The 21,282-nt window shown below is 45.5% G+C and overlaps 1 protein-coding gene across 1 annotated transcript; it reads right to left on the reverse strand.

Annotated features, from left to right (window-relative positions):
- Window positions 1–1,087: 1,087 nt before the first annotated feature.
- Window positions 1,088–19,025, reverse strand: Cyp4b1 (cytochrome P450 family 4 subfamily B member 1). The gene is made up of 12 exons (XM_006986606.4): window positions 18,787–19,025; window positions 12,231–12,372; window positions 12,003–12,047; window positions 10,642–10,769; window positions 7,064–7,188; window positions 6,682–6,833; window positions 6,438–6,544; window positions 5,493–5,683; window positions 3,681–3,814; window positions 2,333–2,397; window positions 2,152–2,234; window positions 1,088–1,795 (listed from the first exon to the last, which is right to left on the reverse strand). Exons 1-12 carry the CDS (start codon window positions 18,964–18,966, stop codon window positions 1,618–1,620), a joined length of 1,530 nt encoding a protein of 509 aa, XP_006986668.2. The 5' UTR covers window positions 18,967–19,025; the 3' UTR covers window positions 1,088–1,617.
- Between the last annotated feature and the right edge of the window lie 2,257 nt (window positions 19,026–21,282).

The raw sequence follows: 21,282 nt of genomic DNA on the forward strand, positions 1-21,282 counted from the left end.
TTCCTCCAATTAGAGAAGGGGTGCCTCCATCCTGTCCATACCTCATGATGGCCAAGGCTCTGAAGATCTAAAATGATATTGTTTAGATATTGTTCAGGTGCCGCCTAGAGGCACATGGTGGTTATGACCACAGAATCAGCACTGAGTGATAACTGTTGAAACCTTACTACATTTGTTCAGAGAGCAATTTATCTGGTGTTAGGACAAAAGGGCAAGTTAGTTGCATTAGGGCTCATAGCCAACAGGCACACTATAATGGGACCTTTGCATCCCAGCTTCAAGTTTACAAGATCTGGGTCCTGATGTGGCTTTGTAGGAGTTAGCAAGTGTCCTAGGGCAGATTTGCCAAGATGTAGCCTTCTTCCAAGTGGAAAATAATCAGTAGTAAAAAGTATATGGCACATAACCCAGGACACTCTAGGGCAGTGGTACTCAACCTTCCTAATGATGCAACCCTTTAATCCAGTTCCTCGTGTTGTGGTGACTCCAACTATAAAATTATTTTCATTGCTTCTTCACAACTGTAATTTTGCTACTGTTATGAATTGCCATGCAAGTATCTGTGTTTTCCAGGGGTCTTAGGAGTACAATATGAAAGGTTTATTAAACCCTATCCCACCCCCTGGGTTGAGTACTGCTGCCCTAGAGACTTCACCAAGTCCCAGGGCTAGAATTCCTAACTATTGCCTCTGATCCTAGTTTCTAGTGCCCTTCCTTCCCCATGGGGCTAATTCCTACATTTGAACCTCCTAGTGACCTTAGGCCTTTAACCCTAGAGATACAGGTACTCATGGCCATCAAGCAGCTTCTGCAAGGACTGCCAGGAAAATATCTCTAAGTCATCATGAGGGTCCCACCCCGAACTCCACCCCAAAAGTCCTTTTTGCACAGTCATTCTCTTGCACAATCTTGCACAGAATTCCTCTTTAGTGTACACCTTCCCTAGGAATACTGTGAATGCCCAGAGCACTGTATGACTATGAGACACCACTGTTGCAGATGACAAGAATGCCACAGGGACATATCCCAAGAAAGAAATCACATGAGTAAAGACACCTTTCACATTCTTTCACTTTAGTGATGGGAGTGTGCTTTAGGAATTATTCTTTATTTTGTAGAGATTTAGTTTAAACTGTTTTTTGTTGTGTCTGTTATATTCCAAATACACAGAGGCAGTTAAAGAAATGCAAGTCAATGAAGAGTCACCTTCTATCCAAACCATCCCTCCTTCACATCCATCTTCCACAAATGTCAAGGCAACATTTCCATGGTCTTCACCAAGATTTTTCAAGGGCTGGAATGTATTTTTCTGGTTGTGGTTTGTTTGTTTTTGAAAGACATGTAGTTACGAGAAACAAATGAAGTTTCTCAAGACACCCAGATGTTCAACAAATGTTTTCGGAGTGGAGGAATGAGCTGTAGAGTCCAGTCATCAAGTCATTAGACACATGTGTTTACAAGGGACTGCCTTCACGAGACTGTCAATGCCAATGCTTTCACATCTATAAGCCCCCCCCCCAAAAGCAGGGATCCATGATGACTCTACATTCAAGCTAGGAGGACAACATCCCTGAAAAAGCCACAGCCTGTGCTGTCTAAGCTGTGGTCTCTGAAGACCTATTTCCCAGAGCCCAGTGGTTTCAGGTGGAGGTGGATGCCATTTTTAGAGCGCAGGACCAGCTGGGGAAGCTTGATGGGCAGCTTTGAGGGATCCAGCGAGAATTCAAAGCGCAGCAAACAAAGGGCTGTGACCACCTTCATCTCATTCATGGCAAACTGCTGCCCAATGCAGTTCCTGCAGCGAGCAGCACAAAGAAACATCAAGCTGTTGACTATCCAGTGTTCTTAGAGACCCACAAAAAACAAGTAACAGTTTTTGAATGCATAATGATTGATTTGTTGACCTGGGCTTAAAAGGCAAAACTTCGGGAGCATGGTAATGGGTCCCACAGGGTATTGTCCCATTGGGAGTTCTGGCTTGCAGTCTCTCACAGAAGGAAACACGTACCCCACCCATTTACCAGAAACAGGAAAAAAAATAGCAAAAAGCCCTCATTATCACAGAGAACTCCATATTGATGCCTCCCCAATGATGACCTTCACTTTTCACCCCCAGTCTTGAGGGCCTGAGAATGTTGTCCCTCTCCCTACCTGGGCCCCGCAGAAAAAGGCATGAAGGCAAAGGGGTGGCGTCCTGTCACGTTCTCAGGAGAAAAGCGCAAGGGATCAAAGACCTAAGGAGATAGGGCTTGCTTAAACACTCCCCAGATGCTGCCAGAGGTGACCCCACAGCCCACACCCTGTCTACCCTCCAAACCCAGAGATGCAGTACCTCTGGATCAGGCCACACAGCACTGTTCCTGTGGAGGGCATAGATGTGCATAGAGACGAGACTGCCTGGAAGCAGAGAAGAGACCTGATGACCAAGTGTTGTGAGGCCGTCAGGTGACCTCCACATTAGGACTGAATCCCCTAAGGTCCCCCTATCTAGGACACTGGCCTCTGTCTGTGCACTGCCAGTGACACTGAGCTCTAAGTATTTTTAATCGTCATAATCAACAGCTCCAGGAGCCAGGTACTGAGAATAGTGCCTAACCTCTACATCTGTGGAATGAAAACCAAGAATGGTGAGCCCACCCTACCACAAAGTGGAATAAATGGGAGCTGCTTGTTACAGCTTTTTAACTTTCAATTAACTAACTCTTAGGAAGTTATTATGCTATTAACAATAAGAGATACCCTTCATTTGATGCTTACTACATGTCAGGCTCAGGTCTGAACATTTTTATGAAGCCTCAACACAGAGTTGAACATGTTATACACGCATTGCATCATAGTCTATGTGAATCATCTCCTGGAGTTGTCCAGGGTGCAATCAGATAGGCACAGTGTGAATGAAAACTCTGAAGATGATTGTCATGAAAAAATGTATTCTCCCCCCCCATTTTCATTTTTTGTTTTATTTTACACATATCATTACAATCTGCTTGTTAAAGAGCACCACAGTAGAATCATTTGATACAGTTTTTTTTTTCTTTTTTGTTTTTTCAAGACAGGGTTTCTCTGTGTAGTTTTGGTGCCTGTCCTGGATCTCCTTCTGTTAACCAGGCTGGCCTCTAAGTGACAGAGATCCACCTGGCTCTGCCTCCCAAGTGCTAGGATTAAAGGCATGCATCACTGCCACCTAGCTTGATACAGTTTTAAACAGAGGAAAAAAAGAAAAATTCAGGTTACAAGAACCCCTCCCCTGTGAACAAAGCAGCAACAGTACCCAGTGATTGGCCATGCCTGGGTCCTACTGCACTAACAGTTAAAAAGAAAAGCCAACTTTCACAATCACTGCCTCAAAGGAATAACTCATGTTGGATTCTTTTGGAAGACAAAAAATAGTTCTTGCTACTTCAATCTGCAAAAAGATGAATCCACATAATCACCCTAAAACCCAGGGGGGAAATGAAGCTTATATTCTCATACCCATATTTATATCCTCAGCCCTGTTTTAGAGAAGAGAAAGTGGAGGTTTGGAGGCAGAAACAAGTTTACTTTATGAGGCCAGTGCTCCGGCCCAGGGCTCAGCACACAAAGCCTGAACTCTCTCCGCCTGATGTAAAGATCGTCCAATGGCACAGTTAATATCAGAGAGGACTTTCATTCCACCCTCACCGTTTTTCCCAACGCACCTGCAGGCAGAGAGCGGCCATCCACAAAGGTGACTGGCTTGCTGAGCTGGCGGTACACCTGGGGCACCGGTGGGTAGAGGCGGAAGCACTCCTTGATACACATAGTCAGGTAAGTCATCTTGGCCAGATCGTCCCTGCCAGCAACACGGGACACTTGGGAACTGGGAACAGGGATCCCAGGAGAGGGTAGACCCCATTCCCAACTTCACCATGATATCATTTTCACCTTCTGTCACCACCACACTTCCAACAGAAGAGGAGTCGAGAGGGTTTCAAGTGCCTAAAGCATTAATGTCATACTGGGTGGCCAGAGAAACCTAGTGCTCTGGGAGGAGAAGGCACAGGATCCAAGAGACATGCGTGTACCCAACCCTCAAAGACAAGGCCACTTTTGTGTTATTCAGTGCCTACAGAAGTCCCACAAGGGACATTTCTTTAGTTTCTGCTTGGCTTCCCTTGTGGCCCTGGAATGGAAAAGGTGGCCTGATACTTGTTAGTTAAATAAATCAACCAATGTCCATGGATGAATAATGATAAATTCACATAAATACCCACTTTGGACACCATGAAGTTCAGACCAAATGTAAAGTTCAATCATCAGAACTATATAATACCTTCTTACAGAGCCCCAAATTCCAACTCACTCTCCCCCAATCCTGACTTTTTTCAGTTCTTGTACTATTTTATTAAATAAGCATCCTCTAAGTTGCTTCAAATTCTGGATAAAACTATGTGAAAACAAAATAAGTATTTAATTCCCTGCCTCAGACTGTATACATGATTATCTGGCTAGAGAGCATAGCTCTCTTCACCTGAGTTTCAACCTTCTTTCTAAAGTCAACTCAAGCCCCTCCCCTCCTCACCCTCTACCCTCAACATCCTTGCTACTCAGTGTTACTCCATCCTGCAGCCTTCTCTGGATTTCAACCATGTGAGTCTGACTTTCTGAGAACTCCCCAAGAGCAGCAAATTGTCTGCTCCTCTCCTCTTCATACTTGCAGTGCGCTCCAGATAGCACCGTGCACATGGCTGGACCCCTGGAAGGTTTCCTACATCCCACAAGTACACATTAGCTATGGAGACTCCATCCTTCAAATCTCAGATGCTGGAATTACAAATCAGTCCCACTTGGGAGAACAGGCCAATTTCTCAATCCCTGCTGTGTGTCCTGCCCCATGCTGGAGGTGGATCAGGAACTCAGTGGGATGAGGGACTGTCAGGCTCCAAAGGCCTAAGAGGAGGAAGCAACAGAAGAGGCCTGGGTGGGACTCTCAGAGACCACTCTGAACTGGAAGTTGGTTCAGCTGGTGTTACATTCAGGACTTCAGACTTGAGCTGAGGAGCAAGTAGGGACACATAGCAGTTTTTGGCATTTAGGATCTGTCTCCTTTAACATGATGAGGGATGTGGAGTCTGGGGCTTCTGTGCTGTCATCCAAAGGCAGATGGCAAGGGACTGGCTTTTTCCCATCTGTCTTCCCACGGTCATCTCCGACTTCTTCCACTTTCTCAGCCCTCTCTACTCTATCCAGAAGCCCAGTAGGGGTCCACATTCTGTCATTATGAAATTCAGCCTCTGTTGACAACTTCGTGACACTGAAAAGCCTCCATTTGGGGAGACTGGTTAAAGGGGGTACATCTAGAGTTAACCCCCCAAGAAAGCTACACAACCAAAAGAAAGGGAACAACTGTTGCCAACTTCACCTCATTTCCAGAACAGGTGTGAGTTGTCCTTGGCAGGCACTGGCAGGATAGGCACAACCCCTCCCTGGGCTGAGCAAGAAGAGCCGAGCTCCCTCTCAGATTCACTCACCACTGGAAGGAGTCCTGGTCTCCTAGGATCTCACGGACCTCCTCCCTACACCGCTGCTGGTGCTCAGGGTAAAGGGCCATGCAGTAGAGAAACCAAGAGATACCACTGGTGGTGGTGTCATGGCCTTCAAACATGAAGGTATCCACTTCAGCCCTGAGGTCTGCATCTGACAGCTTGATCCCACCTTCATCCTGAAAGAAGGCACCATGGCAGAGCTCAAGGCCTTTGAGTTAGGTCGAAGAAGATGCCCAAGCACAGCTGTCAGATGCAGGTCTGACGAAGCATATGAACACTTATTGGTAAACTTGGAGTCTTCCTCCAGATTCCTCTGTCCCTTCCAATTCTAGCCAAGATGCTTCTCATTCATGAAACCCTCCCTCAGCCCTCTGGACACATGTAACTTTACTCAGCTACAATATTGCTCATTAGGGATACCACTTCTAGCTGGCAGGGGAAAAAAATCTTTGTCAACATCTACCTACGACCTCCCCCAATCCAGCCACTATACCATATGCAGATGGATGGCCATGCCAGGTCTTTCTTATCTCTGCATCCTAGCACAGGCATTGATTCAGGGTAGGCACTGAGTTTTGTGGAATGGAGGAAGGGAGGGAAGGAGAAGCGGGGAGGAAGAAGGGAGGGACAGAGGTAAAGAAAAGGAAAGAAGGAAAGAAAATGAAATCTAACTTCTAAGCTCCTACGATGCCAAGATGTTTAGGGATCTCAGAAGTCTAGAAATGTCTTCAAGCTGCTACCATGTGACCCAGGCTGCCAGCTCCCTGGTGTCACAGCCCAGCCACCCACGTGCTGCATTTTTACCTTCGTTGATTTGTGCAATGGGTAAGCAGTAGGTTATATTTGCTGAGCAAGGAGCCTGTCTTAGAAGCAGAGTCTAAAGGCCGCCCTGGGGCCAGCTGTCAGGTAGGATGGACTGTGTTCACTCACCCGAGCACCCAGGAGAATGTCCAGGAAGTCCAGATGTTTCCGCTGCTGGATCTTTTTCTGTTCCTTCTCATCCTGAAGGGCTGCCTTCCGCTGCCTGATGACCTGGTCTGGACCAAGAGCATAGGTGTCACTGTCTACTTTGGCCCTATATCAGGAAGGGTGGAAAGGATTCCAGGGGAAGAACCAAGGATTCCTGGTTGGCATGCGGGGGCAGGGGGAGAGGGGGCTTGAAGGAAAGGCCCACCTGTATGGTCATGGGCTATCTGGCAGGCCCGCAGGAAACGCTGGCCATGTGGAGTGCGCCAGTAAAGGAAGTCATTGTGGTACTGGAAGGATTCGATGCGCTGCTGCACCAGCAATGTGAGCTCACTGACTGCCAGGTAGTAGCTGCTGTCTCTATGCAGAACGGGTTGGGAGAGGGAAGAGGCCTGAGTAGCTTTCTTTTAGGAATCCTATCCAAAATACTTCCCGTTCCTCTTCTTGCCTCCTTCAGCCTCCTCACTAACACCAAATGTGTCTTCCACCACAAGTAGGGCCAGGGCAAATCAAGGCAGGACCTCTGCAACCAGAGATCAGGAGCCTTTCAGCTTCCTTATCTGAGAGCTTTGGGTAGAGGTGACTCTGACCTGTTGCTTAGGCCACTGTCTCCTTTGCCAAAGGTGCACTTCATGAGGCTGTCCAGCGCCATGTGTCCTACGTCACAGAAGATGTCGAAGCTCTTATTCTCGCTGGCCTTTTTCTCCCATTTGTCCTGGAATCCAGAGAGAGAGGAGATGTAATGTGCACAAGAGCTGGGCTACTTGGCCAGGGAAGCAGGTAGGCTAACTACAGAGCTTTACTTCTCCCTCCTCTCCTCCAAATCCATCCCCCAGTCTCATCCCCAGCTCTGTAACAGACCATCTGCTGTGGTCTCCCTACTCCCCCTCCCCCCATCTCCAGTGGATCACACAAATCTTCCTCTCCAAATTTCCTTCCCCCAACTCATGGCTGTATTCCAGTCCCCAACTCCAGCAGGCACTCCTAGCAGCCACGCCTGCCAGAGAATTAAGTATGTCCCTATAGCAGGTAGGTGAGCTTCAGATCTTCACTCTCACACCCATTTCTCCAAATCCAATACCCCAGTCTCATTCCTAGATTTGTAGCAGACTCCCTGTCTGTGCCTCTTCTCACTCTTGGCCCCATTCCCAGGGGACTAAAGCACATCCTGTGGAACACCCTGATTTCCTCTCTTCTGTGGACCCCCTCACTCCTCCCAGGCCTTCTCCATTCCTAAGTGCCAGCTCCCATACCTAGAAATCCATTTTACCAGGACCCCTCTCCCATGGCAACACCTATCTGAGAAAAATTCCCTACCAGGCAACACACAGCAACTACACTCTCCTAACAACCAGAGAGGGCAACAGGAAGCAAGGAACAAAACATCTGTGCAACAAAGACAAGACCAGACATCAGCACCTAGAATTACAATCTTCCCAAACCCAAATGCCTAGAAGCCAGCATGAAAATACAATCAACAATAGCTAGAACAATATATTTCCACTAGAACCCAGCAACCCTAGCACAGCAGGCCCCTGAGAAATGCAACATAGCTGAAGCACAAGATAAAGATCATAAAATAGCATTTATTAATATGATAGAGGTCCTTAAAGAGGAAGTCGATAAACCCCTTAAAAATCTATGAAAGCATAAATAAACAGTGGAAGGAAATGAACAAAACCATTCAAGTCATGAAAGTGGAAATAGAATGAATAAAATTAATGAATAAAAGAAAACCCAAACTACAGGAAATCTGGAGATGAAAACTTTAGGAACTCCAACAGGAACTTCAGAGGCAAGACTTACCAACATAATACAAGAGACAGCCATTTGAGACAAGATAGAAGAAATGGATACCTCAGACAAATAAAACATAAGACCTAAAAAGCTCCTGGCACAAAACATCCAGGAAATCTGGGACACTATGAAAGACCAAACAAGAATAGTCAGAATAGAAGGAGAAGAATCTCACCACAAAGACACAGAAATATCCTCAACAAAATCATAAAAGAAAATTTCCCTAACATTAAGAAGGAGATGCTTATGAAGATACAAGAAGCATACAGAACACCAAATAGATTGGACCAGAAATGAAATTCCCCTTGGCACATAATAATCAAAGCACTAAACATACAAAACAAAGAAAGAGTATTAGAAGCTGCAACGGAAAAATGCCAAGTAACATATAAAGGCAGTCCTATAAGAATGACACCTGACTTCTCAGTGAAGACTCTAAAAGCCAAAATGGCCTGGATAGATGTTTTACAAACTCTGAGAGATCACAGATACCACTTCTGAATACTATATGCAGCAAAACTTTTTATTACACTAGATAGAGAAAACAAAACATTTTGTGATAAAATCAAATTTAAGCAGTATCTATTTACAAATTCAGCCCCACAGAAGGTATATAAGGAAAACTCCAATCTAAAAAAGTTTACCACACCTGGAAAAACACAAGGAAATCTAAATCAGGCCATCAGATCTAAAGAGGGGGAACACACACACACACCATCACAACAAAATAACAGGAATCAACAAACACTGTTCATTCCCAACATCAGTGTTCTCAATTCTGCAATAAAAAAGACACATGTTAACAGAATGGATGCAGGGCCCATCACTCTGCTGCACCCAAGAAACACACCTCAACATCAACGATAGCAATTACCTCAGGGTAAAGGGTTGGAAGAAGATATCCCAAGCAAATGGACCTAAGAAGCACGCTGCTGTGGCCATTTTAATATTTAACAAAGTAGACTTCAAAGCAAAACTAATCAGAAGAGATAGGGAGGTACACTATATACTCACCAAAGAAAAAATACACCAATAGGACGTTTCGATTCTTAGCATCTATGCACTGAACATAAGGGCTGTTTGTAAAAAAAAAAAAAAAAAAAAAAAAAAAAAAAAAAAAAAAACAAACACTAATACTGATACTCACATACTGATAGTGGGAGACTTCAATACCCCACTCTCATCAAGAGACAGGTCAACCAGACAAAAACTAAGCAGAGAAATGCTGGAGCTAACAAGTGTTATAAACCAAATGGACCTAACAGATATTTTCAGAACATTTCACCTAAACTCAAAAGAATAGACCTTCTTCTCAGCACCTTATAGAACATTCTCTAAAATAACACATACTCAGACACAAAGCAAGTCTCAACAAATACAGAAAAATTGAAATAACACCCAGTATCAGACCACCACAGACTAAAGCTAGATCTCAACAACAACAGAAACAACAGAAAGCCTACAAACTCTTAGAAACTGAACAACACACTACTGAATGAAAAATGGGTCAAGATAGAAATTAAAGGCTTGAATTGAATGGATTCTAGAACTGAATGGAAAAATCTAGACTTGAAGGAAAATGAATAAACATATCTGAATTTACAGGACACAATGAAGGCAGTTCTAAGAGGCAAGTGCATAGCACTAAATGCCTACATTTAAAAAAAAATGGAGAGATTTCATACTAGTAACAGCACACATGAAAGCTCTAGGACAAAATGAAGAAATCACACCCAAAAACATAGAAGGCAAGAAATAATTAAACTCAGGGTGAAATGAATAAAATAGAAGCAAACAAAAAATATTTTAAAAACCCATGATGCAAAGAGTTGGCTCTTTGACAGAATCAATAAGGTTGATAAACCCTTATTCACAGTAGTTTTCAACATTCCTAATGCTGTGACCTTTAAAATAGTTCATGTTTTGGTGATTCACAGCCATAAAATTATTTTGTTGCTGCTTTATAACTATAACTTTGTTACTGTTATGAATCATAATGTAAATATCTGATATGCAGGATATATGATATGTGACCCCTGTGAAAGTGTCGTTTGACCTCCAAAGGGGTCATGACCCACAGGTTGAGAACTGCAGCCTTATCTAAATTAACTAAAGGCAAAGAGACTATCCAAACTAACGAAATTAGAGATGAAGGGGGACGTAACAACAGACACCAAGGAAATCCAGAGGATCATGAGGATATACTTTAAAAACTTTTGGCTCCATTGTTGAAGTTAATGAAGACAGGGCTTCAGGGACCCTCTCCACAGGAGAGCACCACTTGCCTTCACCCAAGGCAAATTGGGATAGGTACAGAAGGCTGGTCCAGCAGCCCACAATCCCAGGATCCTGCCATAGGGAGGGTACTCACCAGCATGATACGTGTGGACTCAGCAAATATGGCCACGTAGGGCTTCAGCACATCATAATGGAACCCAGGTGTGAGCAGCTTGCGGTGCTGATACCATTTGGGCCCATCAAGAACCAGTAAGCCTTTCCCTGAGGAGGGAAGGGAGACAGAGGCCATGGAATCCAGGCAATCCTGCTTTACCCATGAGATCTGGGATCAACCACAACCTCTGCCACTCCCAAACCTGGAACACCCTGTGGGGAGGCACTACAATAACCAATATAGATAGACCTCTGGTACCCAATTGCGACCTCCCAACATAGAAACCTCCCAACTGAGACCTCCCAACATAGAGAAGGTAGCAGATCTTGACTAAGTCAATCGTCTAAGACCGTTACCTTCCTACCAAGCAGCCCTTTCTTAGCTCCCAGGAAGCTTCCAAGGGTAAATAAATAAATAAAGGAACTTTGGAGAAGCATATGGCCTTGGATCAAGAAGATTCAGAGGAGGTTGGAGAGATGGGTCAATGATCAAGGGCCCTCACTGCTCTTATGAAGACCTGTGGTCAGTTCCCAGAACACACATGACAGCTCACAACCACATATAAGTCCAGTTCTAGGGGAGCCAACATAGATACCTGTGCTCAAGTGGCATAATCTACACAACCACACATAGAGATAAATAAAAGTGAGAATAAGAATAAGGCCAGGTGTGGTAGTGTACATCATTAATGCCAGCACTCACTCAGAAGTCAGAGGCCAGTGGATCTCTGTGAGTTCAAAGCCAGCCTAGTCTACATAGAGAGTTCTAGGCCAGCTAAGGCAACCTAGTGAAACTCTGTCTCAAAGTCAATTAATTAATCAACTAATCAATTAATTAAAAGAAGTAGATGACTCAGTGGCTCCCTCCACCTTTACAACATCAGTGTACATAGTGACAGCCAACACTGGCTCATCTTCCCTGACTGGCCCCATCTCCTAACCAAAGTCTGCCTTTCAGCCACTTGCAGCCTCCATGGTCCTACAACTATTACACCTTTTCTCAGACCCTTCTTCCAGAAACAAACATCACTAGAATATCCTGTAGGATCAACTCTAGGGTTGCCTCCTCTAGCAAGCCATTCTTCAAAGACACATTGCCTTGCCTCTGCTTAAGAGAGAGGGAAGATGAATGTCCAGCAAGGGGAAGTGTCTGACTCCTGCAACAGGCAGGAGCTCTCTTGCTGCTCTCCTGCCTCCCCACAGAGATGCTAAGCTTAGGACCGGCACTCGGGAGCCAGGCAGTCCACTAGCGGGATAACCGGCTGAGTATGGCAGGGCAGGATTCTGGTCACTTAGCACAAGGGAGGGAAGGGAGGTACAGTAAAACAGATGTTCACTTACCGATCCACTGGAGTAAGAAGTCATACACATCTGGAGCCTTTGGGTCTGCAGAACAAACGATTTCAGTCACAGAGAAACAGGATATTCCCAGGCGAGGCATAGTGATAAATGAGGTAGGGACTTGATTATTCTCATCCAAGATGTTAGACACAGGCCCTGACCTTCCCCAACTTGGTCCCTGAGCCCATCATTCCCAGGAAACCCCACCCTCTCCCCAGGGCACCTCACCCCCACGGCTGTATACAGCTTTGGCATAGTCAGGCTCGTAGATGTTCAGGAAACCAATGAATTGTCCAAGCCAGAGAGAATGAGCATAGGGGAACTGTTGGGACCAGGATACCACCTTGTCCAGGCTCCCTAACTTCTGGATCTGAAATGATAATAGAAGACAAGGACCACTCAGGAACCAGTATAGCCAGAAGACCCCAGGTTTCTGGGAAAAGAAGGAAGGACACTGCCCGGGCAGAGCCTGGAACCTCCTTCCTTCCTCCTGTACCCCCACTCTCCTGCACATTTCTAATACCCTCTCCAGTCCCAGAGCTGCTGCTCTAAGCCCAGGAATGCTGGTCACTCCCAAGCCACTCCCTTCAAAATCACCAGTTGTGCCTTCTCTGCAGCTCTGGCTCCCAGTCCTAGATAGATAGATAGATAGATAGATAGATAGACAGACAGACAGACAGACAGACAGACAGACAGATAGATAGATAGATAGAGATATAGATGATATAGATATAGATGTAATCTGCCTATAGAGTCATCTTTCTGAATCCTGAATTCAACCAACAGGTTGCCTTATGCATGCAATGTCAGGGAGTGAAAGTGATAAAAATCATCTTTACCTATAGATAAAGGGACATTTGTGGTGCTCTTCCTCCTTTCTAGCTGGTAATTCCTGGACTTCTCTCCCTTCTCTTAGGTCTCTCTTCTTTCCTGCCTGCCCCTGAAGTAACTAAGGTAACACCATTTTGTCCTGACTCCATTTTGTGTCCACTTAGAGAATTTCCAAGCCTCTAGACTCTCAATAACCATGTCTGTCTTGGCAATACATTCAGGATGTCTGTGATTTGGACCATGGTGCAGATGTACTAACCAAAATAATTAATGTTTAAGTCAAAAATAATTGTCATGTTATGTCTAAATAACTACTATGTTCTGCTGAAACAAATGTTGCAAGGTTACTCTGACCCTCATCTAACATTGAAGTCACTGTGGTTTCTGTCTTTAAAAATGCTGTGCCCCTGAGCTTCACCACCAAGAGGCTCTGAGGCATTGGCTCACTCTTGGTTGCTGCCCAGAATTAAGGATCTCTGATACTCTTAACTGGCTTAATCGGTTGTCTGTATCACTCTTGAGTGAATTATTTCCCCCACATGTGGTTTCCTTACATTCTGCTCCCTATATTTCCCAACTCCTGAGAACCATGCCTGTGCCCTTCTGCAGTATCCCAGCTGCAGACACAAGACCTTGGCCTCAGTCACGGATTGTCATGACCTCCCTAGAGACAGCCTTCTCCAATGGGCCCTGATTGTCCCCAGGAGTCCAGTGAGAGTGAGGACAGCTCCCAGGGTCTGGTCCCACTTCTGCACTGCAGTCCTTCAAAATGGCTGTTGAGACATTGTTCTAAGGGTCATGTGGCTGCTGGCAAACTTCTCTGAGTTACGCAACAAATGTCTCAGATTTATCCTCAGATGCCTTAAGCTTGGATACTTACTATCAGATCTAGAACAGCTTGTTTTCTCCCAAAGGAAGGAAGCAGGGGGAAAACAGGAAATAGATGTAAGTCACTGCACCCAGCTCTCAGCAACCTGCCTCATCCATTCATTTGCACCGGGGTTGACCCCGGCAGCAGTGAACAATAGGAAGGTCTTGTTCTCCAAGAGTAAGTTAGACTCCAAGAACAAAATCAGAGAGGGACAGCAATGAAGTTTAGTTGAACCATGACCTACCTCTTCATAGGTGGGAACAGTGCATTCTAAGGCCAACAGAACAGTCTCACATGACACAACAGAACAGGGATCATGACTGAGCTTGTCCTGCCGTCCTTCCTGTCAACAAATCTGCTCAGGCCATTCGCTAATGGACCTAAAGATCAGTTGGCTAGTGTCCAAGGAGCAAGCTCCCTGCTTCACCAGTCTGCCGCAGCCAAAGCTCTCTTGGAGACTGCTAGAGGACAATATTAATCTGTGTGGGGAGGTGGCTCAGTAGAGGAAGCACTTGCTTCCCATGCAAGAAGACCTGAGTTTGAACCTTAGGCCCTTACTTAAAAGCCAGACACGGTGGCGATATCTGTAACCTCAGAGTCAGATAAAAAGATCAGGGGAGGGGCTTGCCGACCTGCCAGTCTTTCCAAAATAGGGAGAGCTCTGGGTTTAATAAGAGACCTTGCCTTAAAAAGTGAAATGGAAGGGGCTATAGATATGGCTCAGCAGTTAAGAGCCATACTGCTCTTGAAAAAGACCCAAGTTCAGTTCCCAGCACATACATGGGACTGCCCATAATTTCTTGTAAATCTAGCTCCTGGGAATTTGACACCCTCTTCTGGACTCTGCCAGCACCTGCACTCACATGTACACCTTCACTACACACACACACACACACACACACACACACACACACACACAAGCACGCACTTATGTAATTTTTAGTTTTTAAAAATCTTTTTAAAGGGTCTGGAGAGATTGCTCAGCAGTTAAGAATACTGGCTGCTCTTCCAGACAACTGGGGTTCAGTTCCCAGGACACACTTGGTGGCTCACAACCATCTGTAACTACAGTTCCAGAGGCTCTGACACCCTCTTCTGGCCTCTATGAGCACCAGGTACACATGATACACATATGTACATATAGACAAAATACCCACATACATAAAATAAACTGAAGCAAGTTTTTTAATTCTCAAAAATGAATTAAAAAGGTGGAGAGTCATAGGAGACATACAACATGAGCCTCTGGTCTTCGCACACACACACAGATGAATATACATACATAACACACACACACACACACACACACTCACAAATTCATCTGCTTGCAAAACAGAGGTGAATATTTAGAAAAGCCAACCATTGAAAGGTAGAAGACAGGGACTTTTCTTCTCCAACATGCTCAGGAGCTCAGGTATCTCCAGTATAAAAATTTAACTCAACAGCCATCTTTTGACTTCCCAGATCTTAACAAGATCTCTCAGTCCCTGAACCGAATGCCACCTGCCAGGACCCTTCCCATGATTCTCTACTGTGCCGTCTGAGGCCACCCAGGGAAGTCTTGTGGGGGTCAGCATAGTTGCTCTCCTCAATTGCTATCCCTTGGTGTCCTTGTGTGTCTAGAATCAGTCATCTTGACCTTTAGGTTCTCTTCTTAACACATATAAGACTATTAGGGCCTGGTATGCGTGAGTCCAAGCCACTGTTGAGACTTCAAATAAGAGACAGAACTACCAGGAGGTCTGCTGTGAAACAATCCCTCCTAGAAATGGCTGAGTAAGCAAGACCAGAACAATGGCAGTATCAATGAGCATGTTAACATGAAAGGCAGAAATTTCTCAGGGTCCACCCCTAGACAAAGAACGGCAAGCAACTAATGAGTGTTGGGAGAGTGAGAATGAGCCTCTCTCAGGGAAAGAAGGAGAATTAGCCTCTCCCAAGGGTGAACTCCTTATTGGTTTTCCAGTGCAGAGTGATCAGTCTTGAAATGGTATCAACAATAAAAACAGACTGAGGAGGAGTGTGTGTGTGTGTGTGTGTGTGTGTGTGTGTGTGTGTGTGTAAACACACATAGGTAACAATAATAAGGAAAAAGAGGCTGTCAATTTGAGGGGGACGTGGGAGGGGTTTGAGAGAGAGTAACTGGGAGTCGCTGGAAGAAAGAAAAGGGGTAGAGGTATAATTCCATTCCAATTAAAAATATACAATTTTTTAAGATTTTTAAATAAAGCTGAAGAGTAGGAGCACCTGCAGGAAGAATCAACCAAAACAAGAAGCACCAGCTCTGGAGTAGCCCTGACCCCCCCTCCTCCTGCTTGCCCTTAACCCTGGCCCCCTGGCTGCTGTTTGCCCTTCACCCTGGTCCCTGCCCCTCTGCCTCCTCTTTCATAGAATTCTTCAGACATCTTTGTTGGGAGGACTGGGGGAAACCAAGGACCAGATGGATTTGGGAGGAAAGAAAGAAAAGAAAGCAAATGTGTCACAGTATTTTGCATCAAGCATCCTCTACAGAAATTTCACATCTGACATTTAGCTGCCCAGCTGTTAGCTATGCCCTTATAGTTTGTCCTATGGATACTCATCTAACTCAGCAGTCTGAAGATGACTACCCCCGTTTTATCAATAACAAAGAGCAGAGAGGAGGGATGACTTAACAAACAGGGCACAGCAAAGGTCAATGATCAGTGTTGGCTGAACAGAACCAACCAGAGTTCTTAGTATACAGGGCAATGCTAAGGGGACTGCTCCAGTGATAAGCAGGGCCAGAGATGCGGCCTCTGAGGTCACAGAGGATTGATTTCCTTTCCTTGAGCTGGAAACCAATACCCACTACACACACACACACACACACACACACACACACACACACACACACACACCACTGCACACAGGTTAGATATGTCAGCTCCCCATTAACTCCTCAACTTAAGCCCACAGAGAATATCCCTGTGCTCCTCAGGAAAAGCACACACACACACACACACACACACACACACACACACACACACACACACCTGCCTCAAAAGGACACATTCTGAGATCTGAATAGGATGAAAGGTAGATGCTACCACTGCCTCCAGATTGTAACTGGAAATCAAGAAGGGAGAAACTAACCCTGGTAGAAACTTCCACCCCCCAGACCTACACCCACCTACCCTCCTTTCCTTCCCATGCGCATCCCCACTGCATTAGAATCAAATGTCAGTTACTTGGCTCTTTTATTTGTTTATTGGGTTATTTGGTTAGTTTCTTGTTTGCTTTTTTGATTCACTGTGTCTGGATTAAAATGCAGGAGGTTCCCGGTCCAGCCTTGATTTGAATCCTGAACCATTATATGTCCTTAAGTGAACACCTTGTCCATTTGAATCTCAACTTCCTCATCTTTTGTCACACTAGGGAAACAAATCCACACCCTGCCCTTCACAGGTTTAGGTGTGAATCCAACCCACAGCAGAGACAGGTGCCAAGTCCTGAAGGAATGCAATGGTGGTATGTCTATGATGGTTCCCCAGGGAACTTGTATAGTACTCAAGATCACCCACCACTCCAATCTTGGCATGCCCTTCCTAGAGTCAAGCCAAAGCCCTCCAGATAGTGGTATTGGCAACAAGCAGCTGAAGCTAGGCTGTGTTCCAGGCTCTTTGTGTACTTCCAAGGTGGGGTGGAGGACCTGGGAAGAAGAGGGCAGCCAGCTCGGGCATGCAGTTATGAGAGAGTAAGAACTACATGCTATGGAAGTCTACTGATTGGGGGTCCTCCCCAACTCTGAAGAAAGCAGCTAAGCACAAAGTAGGAGGTACAGAGGGCCCCTTCCCATGTGTCTCTCATGCTCTTTCAGGGTGTAACCTCAACCTCCCAGAGTTGTCAGAGATCCTCCCAAGTCCTCCTGATCCCTCACCTCTCTTCCCCACTACTCTCTGGCCTCTGCAGACACCTCTCCCTATAATCTAGCCTTTTGGGTTTATTCATTCAGCCATGCCTGGTCTGTATCAAGTTTTGTGCTGTACCTTGAGGGCACAGAAATAAATCAGACCAGATCTCCATTCTCCAGAAGCCTCAGACTAGTAGGAACAATAAACGGTGCCAAGATGAAAAGAATGAAGCAGAGTGGACCCTGGGGAGGCACCTCTACCGTCCTGGGAGCAGGGGAGGCTCTAGTGTTTGTTTTCTCCCACCCAAACCATCCTTTTTTAAGATTAATTCTGGATGCTCAGTGGTACAGCGAAGTCCATAGGCTATCCCCAACATGGGACAAGAATAAGATTAGAGATTAAGTTCATTTCCAGTGTCAATTCCAAAAGATAGGCAATTCCCAGATGGAGGAATAAGGAAGTAGAAAGAATTATACTCCCTTTCTGCAACTATCCCTGGCATCCATGCCTAGGCTCCCAAACCTGCCTGCAGCTCAAAACATTCAGGAAGACTTTTAATCTTAGGTGCCTAGTTACAACCTGACATATTAGAATCTCCAGAAGTTGGAGGGGGACATCTGCTTCTCCCATTTCGCTTCAAACCCCCAGAAGGTCTGGATCCCCATGACAGGAGTTCCGGAGACTGGATGTTGAGGTGGACCCCTACTGTGCTGCCTTTACCGGAGAACCAACCAGGATCTGAGCCTGGGAAAATGCCATAGTTTCTCAGCTACAGGAAGGAGACACAGAAGGCACCTCCTGGCTTTGCAGACACCAACCTCTCAGACATTCTGGGAAGTCTCAGGAGGCAGCACTTGTTGGTAGTAGAAATCTTTACACTACACAGAGCAGGACACATAAGAAATCTAAACATGACTGCCTAGTTATTGGGTCTCACTTTGAGGATTCAATCTCTCCCCTGTGTGATCCATCAACAAACCTCAACACAGACTTGCACTTTGGGCCTCAGAATAATGGAAAAGTATCTTGGGCCTTCTTAAGCTCCGCCTCTGAAGTACTGTGTTGCTTCTGAAGCCAGCTTGAAAGGCAAGAGTGGGAAAGCTGACTAGGAGTCTTGGTTCCAGGCATTACCCCCTGCCCAAACTGATGGCCTCCTTCCTAGTCTCCGGAGAATTAGTCCTGATTCTCCCACATCCCCCTCTCCACCTACCTCAAGAGCATGACCAAAAAGCCAGTGAGTGGGGGGCCCTGGGAAGCTGTCCAGAGCCCTGGCCAGCTTCTGCCTCCGCACCAACAGGCTGAGGAGCTTGAGGACGATTACGATCAGGATCACTACAGAAGCCCACAGGCCCAGGCGGGACAGGCTCGGGGAGAGGAGGCTGAGTGCCATGGCTAAACTTGCAGGGTCCAGACTCCCAGCTGCCTCCAGCTGCCCACAGGTTGCCTTATACTCTGGACACAGGCACCCTGCCAGTTCCCACCTCCTTGCCACGCCCGACAGCCAGCAGCAGCCCAAACTGGGCTGAGTGCCATGGGGTGGAGATAGTTGCCTCAAAGTTCATAGCAACAGAGAGAGCATGACTGGATTCGACCAAAATACAGCTTAATAGAGACCAGACCATGAGCATCCCACCTTGGTTTCTTGGAGAAGAGAACATAGGGCAGTTCTTGGTTCGATCATTGCAACTACCTTCTTATTTACAAGTACCTTCTATGTTTAAGAGACTTTGTATACACTTTAACCACAGAGGTCATAGGTACTCTTTCTTTACATCTGTTTCCCAGATAAGATCATCTGTGCTTTCTCATTAGACAGCTTCCACGGTCCCCTTAATGTGGACCAATGATGGGACTCATATTTTTGCCTGTTTCATAATGTTTTGAGTCCCTTTTCTGTGAGATGACTTTAGGGACTATGTTATAGCCCCCAAAAGGATCAAAGGAGGATGAACTACTACCCCTAAAACCATAGTACAAATTGGACAGGAATATAGAATAGACTTTCAAGATGATGAAGATAAATCATCAAATCCCTCTTGAATAGGTGGAGCCACTCAGGCCCAATGATGAGTAGAGAGATGCCCAGTGTCCCAGAAAGACAGTAGTTGCTCTGAATGCCACAGCCAAGGTTCTGTTGAAGGACAATCTTAGCTGAAGCACCTGCCCTGACAGAGGATCCCTGCTGTCTTCCCTCCAATGTAGAGTTGTATCATTCGGGACAGCCACAAAACACAGAATTCACCACCAATTTTGATGTAAGGGTCCTTTCAGAGGGGTAGATAGGGTTATAAAGCACCAGACAAGATCTGACATGGCATCCATAAATTAGCAACAAGAATCCCATCAACACGCTTGCAAAAAGGAACAAGAATGGTATGTCCACAAATAAGTTGGAACTGCATTTGCTAGACATAATGCTGGCACAGGGAACTGTACTCCAAACCTTTTCTTTTTCCACTTTTCAACCTCGTACTGATGTCCCCCAGTAGTCAACTAAATCAGGAGATAGCAAGGGCATAAAGGAGGGTCAATCTGTGGAAGTCAGATCTTCAGTAGGGACAGAAAAAAAAGAGACTGAGTGCAGTGCAGAGGTGACAGGGCCAACCCAGGGCATGGGTGGACTTGGAACTCCAACAGGAGGTTCTGACTCAGAGAATGGTGCATTGTTAACATGGCTTTCTTGTCCTTTCTTGCAGAGGAGACCAAGTCTCCTCCCTGTTGGGGAGATAGCATATCCAGACCTACTCAGGTAGAAAAACAAGATATAAAATGATGAAAGGAACTCCAATGGTTTCTTTTCTATTGGTCTATCCCACTCCTGAAAATTCATATCCAGGATTCACTTTATCCCAGATCAGAGAATTAGCAAACGTGATGAGCTATCTGCTGACTTTTCACATTTTATAGTAAATTTGTATATTAGCATGGCCCTATCAGGAAGTGTGATAAAGGATGTGTTTGAGGAAGGACCTAAGAGAGCATCAAGCTGCTGAACAAGTCATAGCCCCTGTCAAGGACCACATGAGGGTCACCAAAAGTGAAAAGGGCTAACTTAGAAAGCTTTGAGTGGTTGGAGTAGACTTCGGCTGAGTGAATCCCCAGTATCATCTTCCTGAACCCCTCTTCTGCCCAGTGCCATTCATTTAATGTCTCAGGAGTATGTTGAGATTGGCCTTACCCCCAGTTTCAGAATGGCCTTATGTTTATATAACACAAAATTTATAGTCTATTTGTCACACCCTGCTATCTACTTTCTGATACAATCTGGCAGCTAGTTACCCTTCTAGGGCAAAAGGCAGGTCACCCTGTGGTCAAAGTCATGGGCTAGGCAACAACTAACTCCAAGGTCCTGACCTTACCTATCACTGGCCATTTGGTAGTATAATTAAAAATGTCTGTATTTATTCACCTTCCCCATAGTGATTCATTTTTTCCAGGATAATTACAGAACCAATGTCATCTAACCAAAGCTAATGAAACTTGACTTCTAGTCTTAAATTAAGGAGTCTAGATACTTTCTCTCTCTCTCTCTCTCTCTCTCTCTCTCTCTCTCTCTCTCTCTCTCTCTCTCTCTCTCTCTCTCTCTCTCTCTCTCTCTCCTCTCTCTCTCTCTCTCTCTCTCATTCCCTCTCCTCTCTCTTCTCTCTCTCTCCTCTCTCTCTCTCTCTCTCTCTCTCTCTCTCTCTCTCTCTCTCTCTCGTTTCTC

Source organism: Peromyscus maniculatus, chromosome 2, assembly GCF_049852395.1.
Source record: "Peromyscus maniculatus bairdii isolate BWxNUB_F1_BW_parent chromosome 2, HU_Pman_BW_mat_3.1, whole genome shotgun sequence".
Classification (NCBI taxonomy): Eukaryota; Metazoa; Chordata; class Mammalia; order Rodentia; family Cricetidae; genus Peromyscus; species Peromyscus maniculatus.

What these genes read in the sequence shown, in the direction of transcription:
- Cyp4b1 (XM_006986606.4), bottom strand. Translation starts at nt 18,966, where the DNA reads ATGGCACTCAGCCTCCTCTCCCCGAGCCTGTCCCGCCTGGGCCTGTGG. An exon ending in AGTCCACACGTATCATGCTG is followed by an intron (nt 7,189 to 10,641) that starts GTGAGTACCCTC and finishes TCTGGATTCCAG; the next exon opens with GACAAATGGGAGAAAAAGGC. An exon ending in GACCAGGACTCCTTCCAGTG is followed by an intron (nt 3,815 to 5,492) that starts GTGAGTGAATCT and finishes TGTTGCTGGCAG; the next exon opens with GGACGATCTGGCCAAGATGA.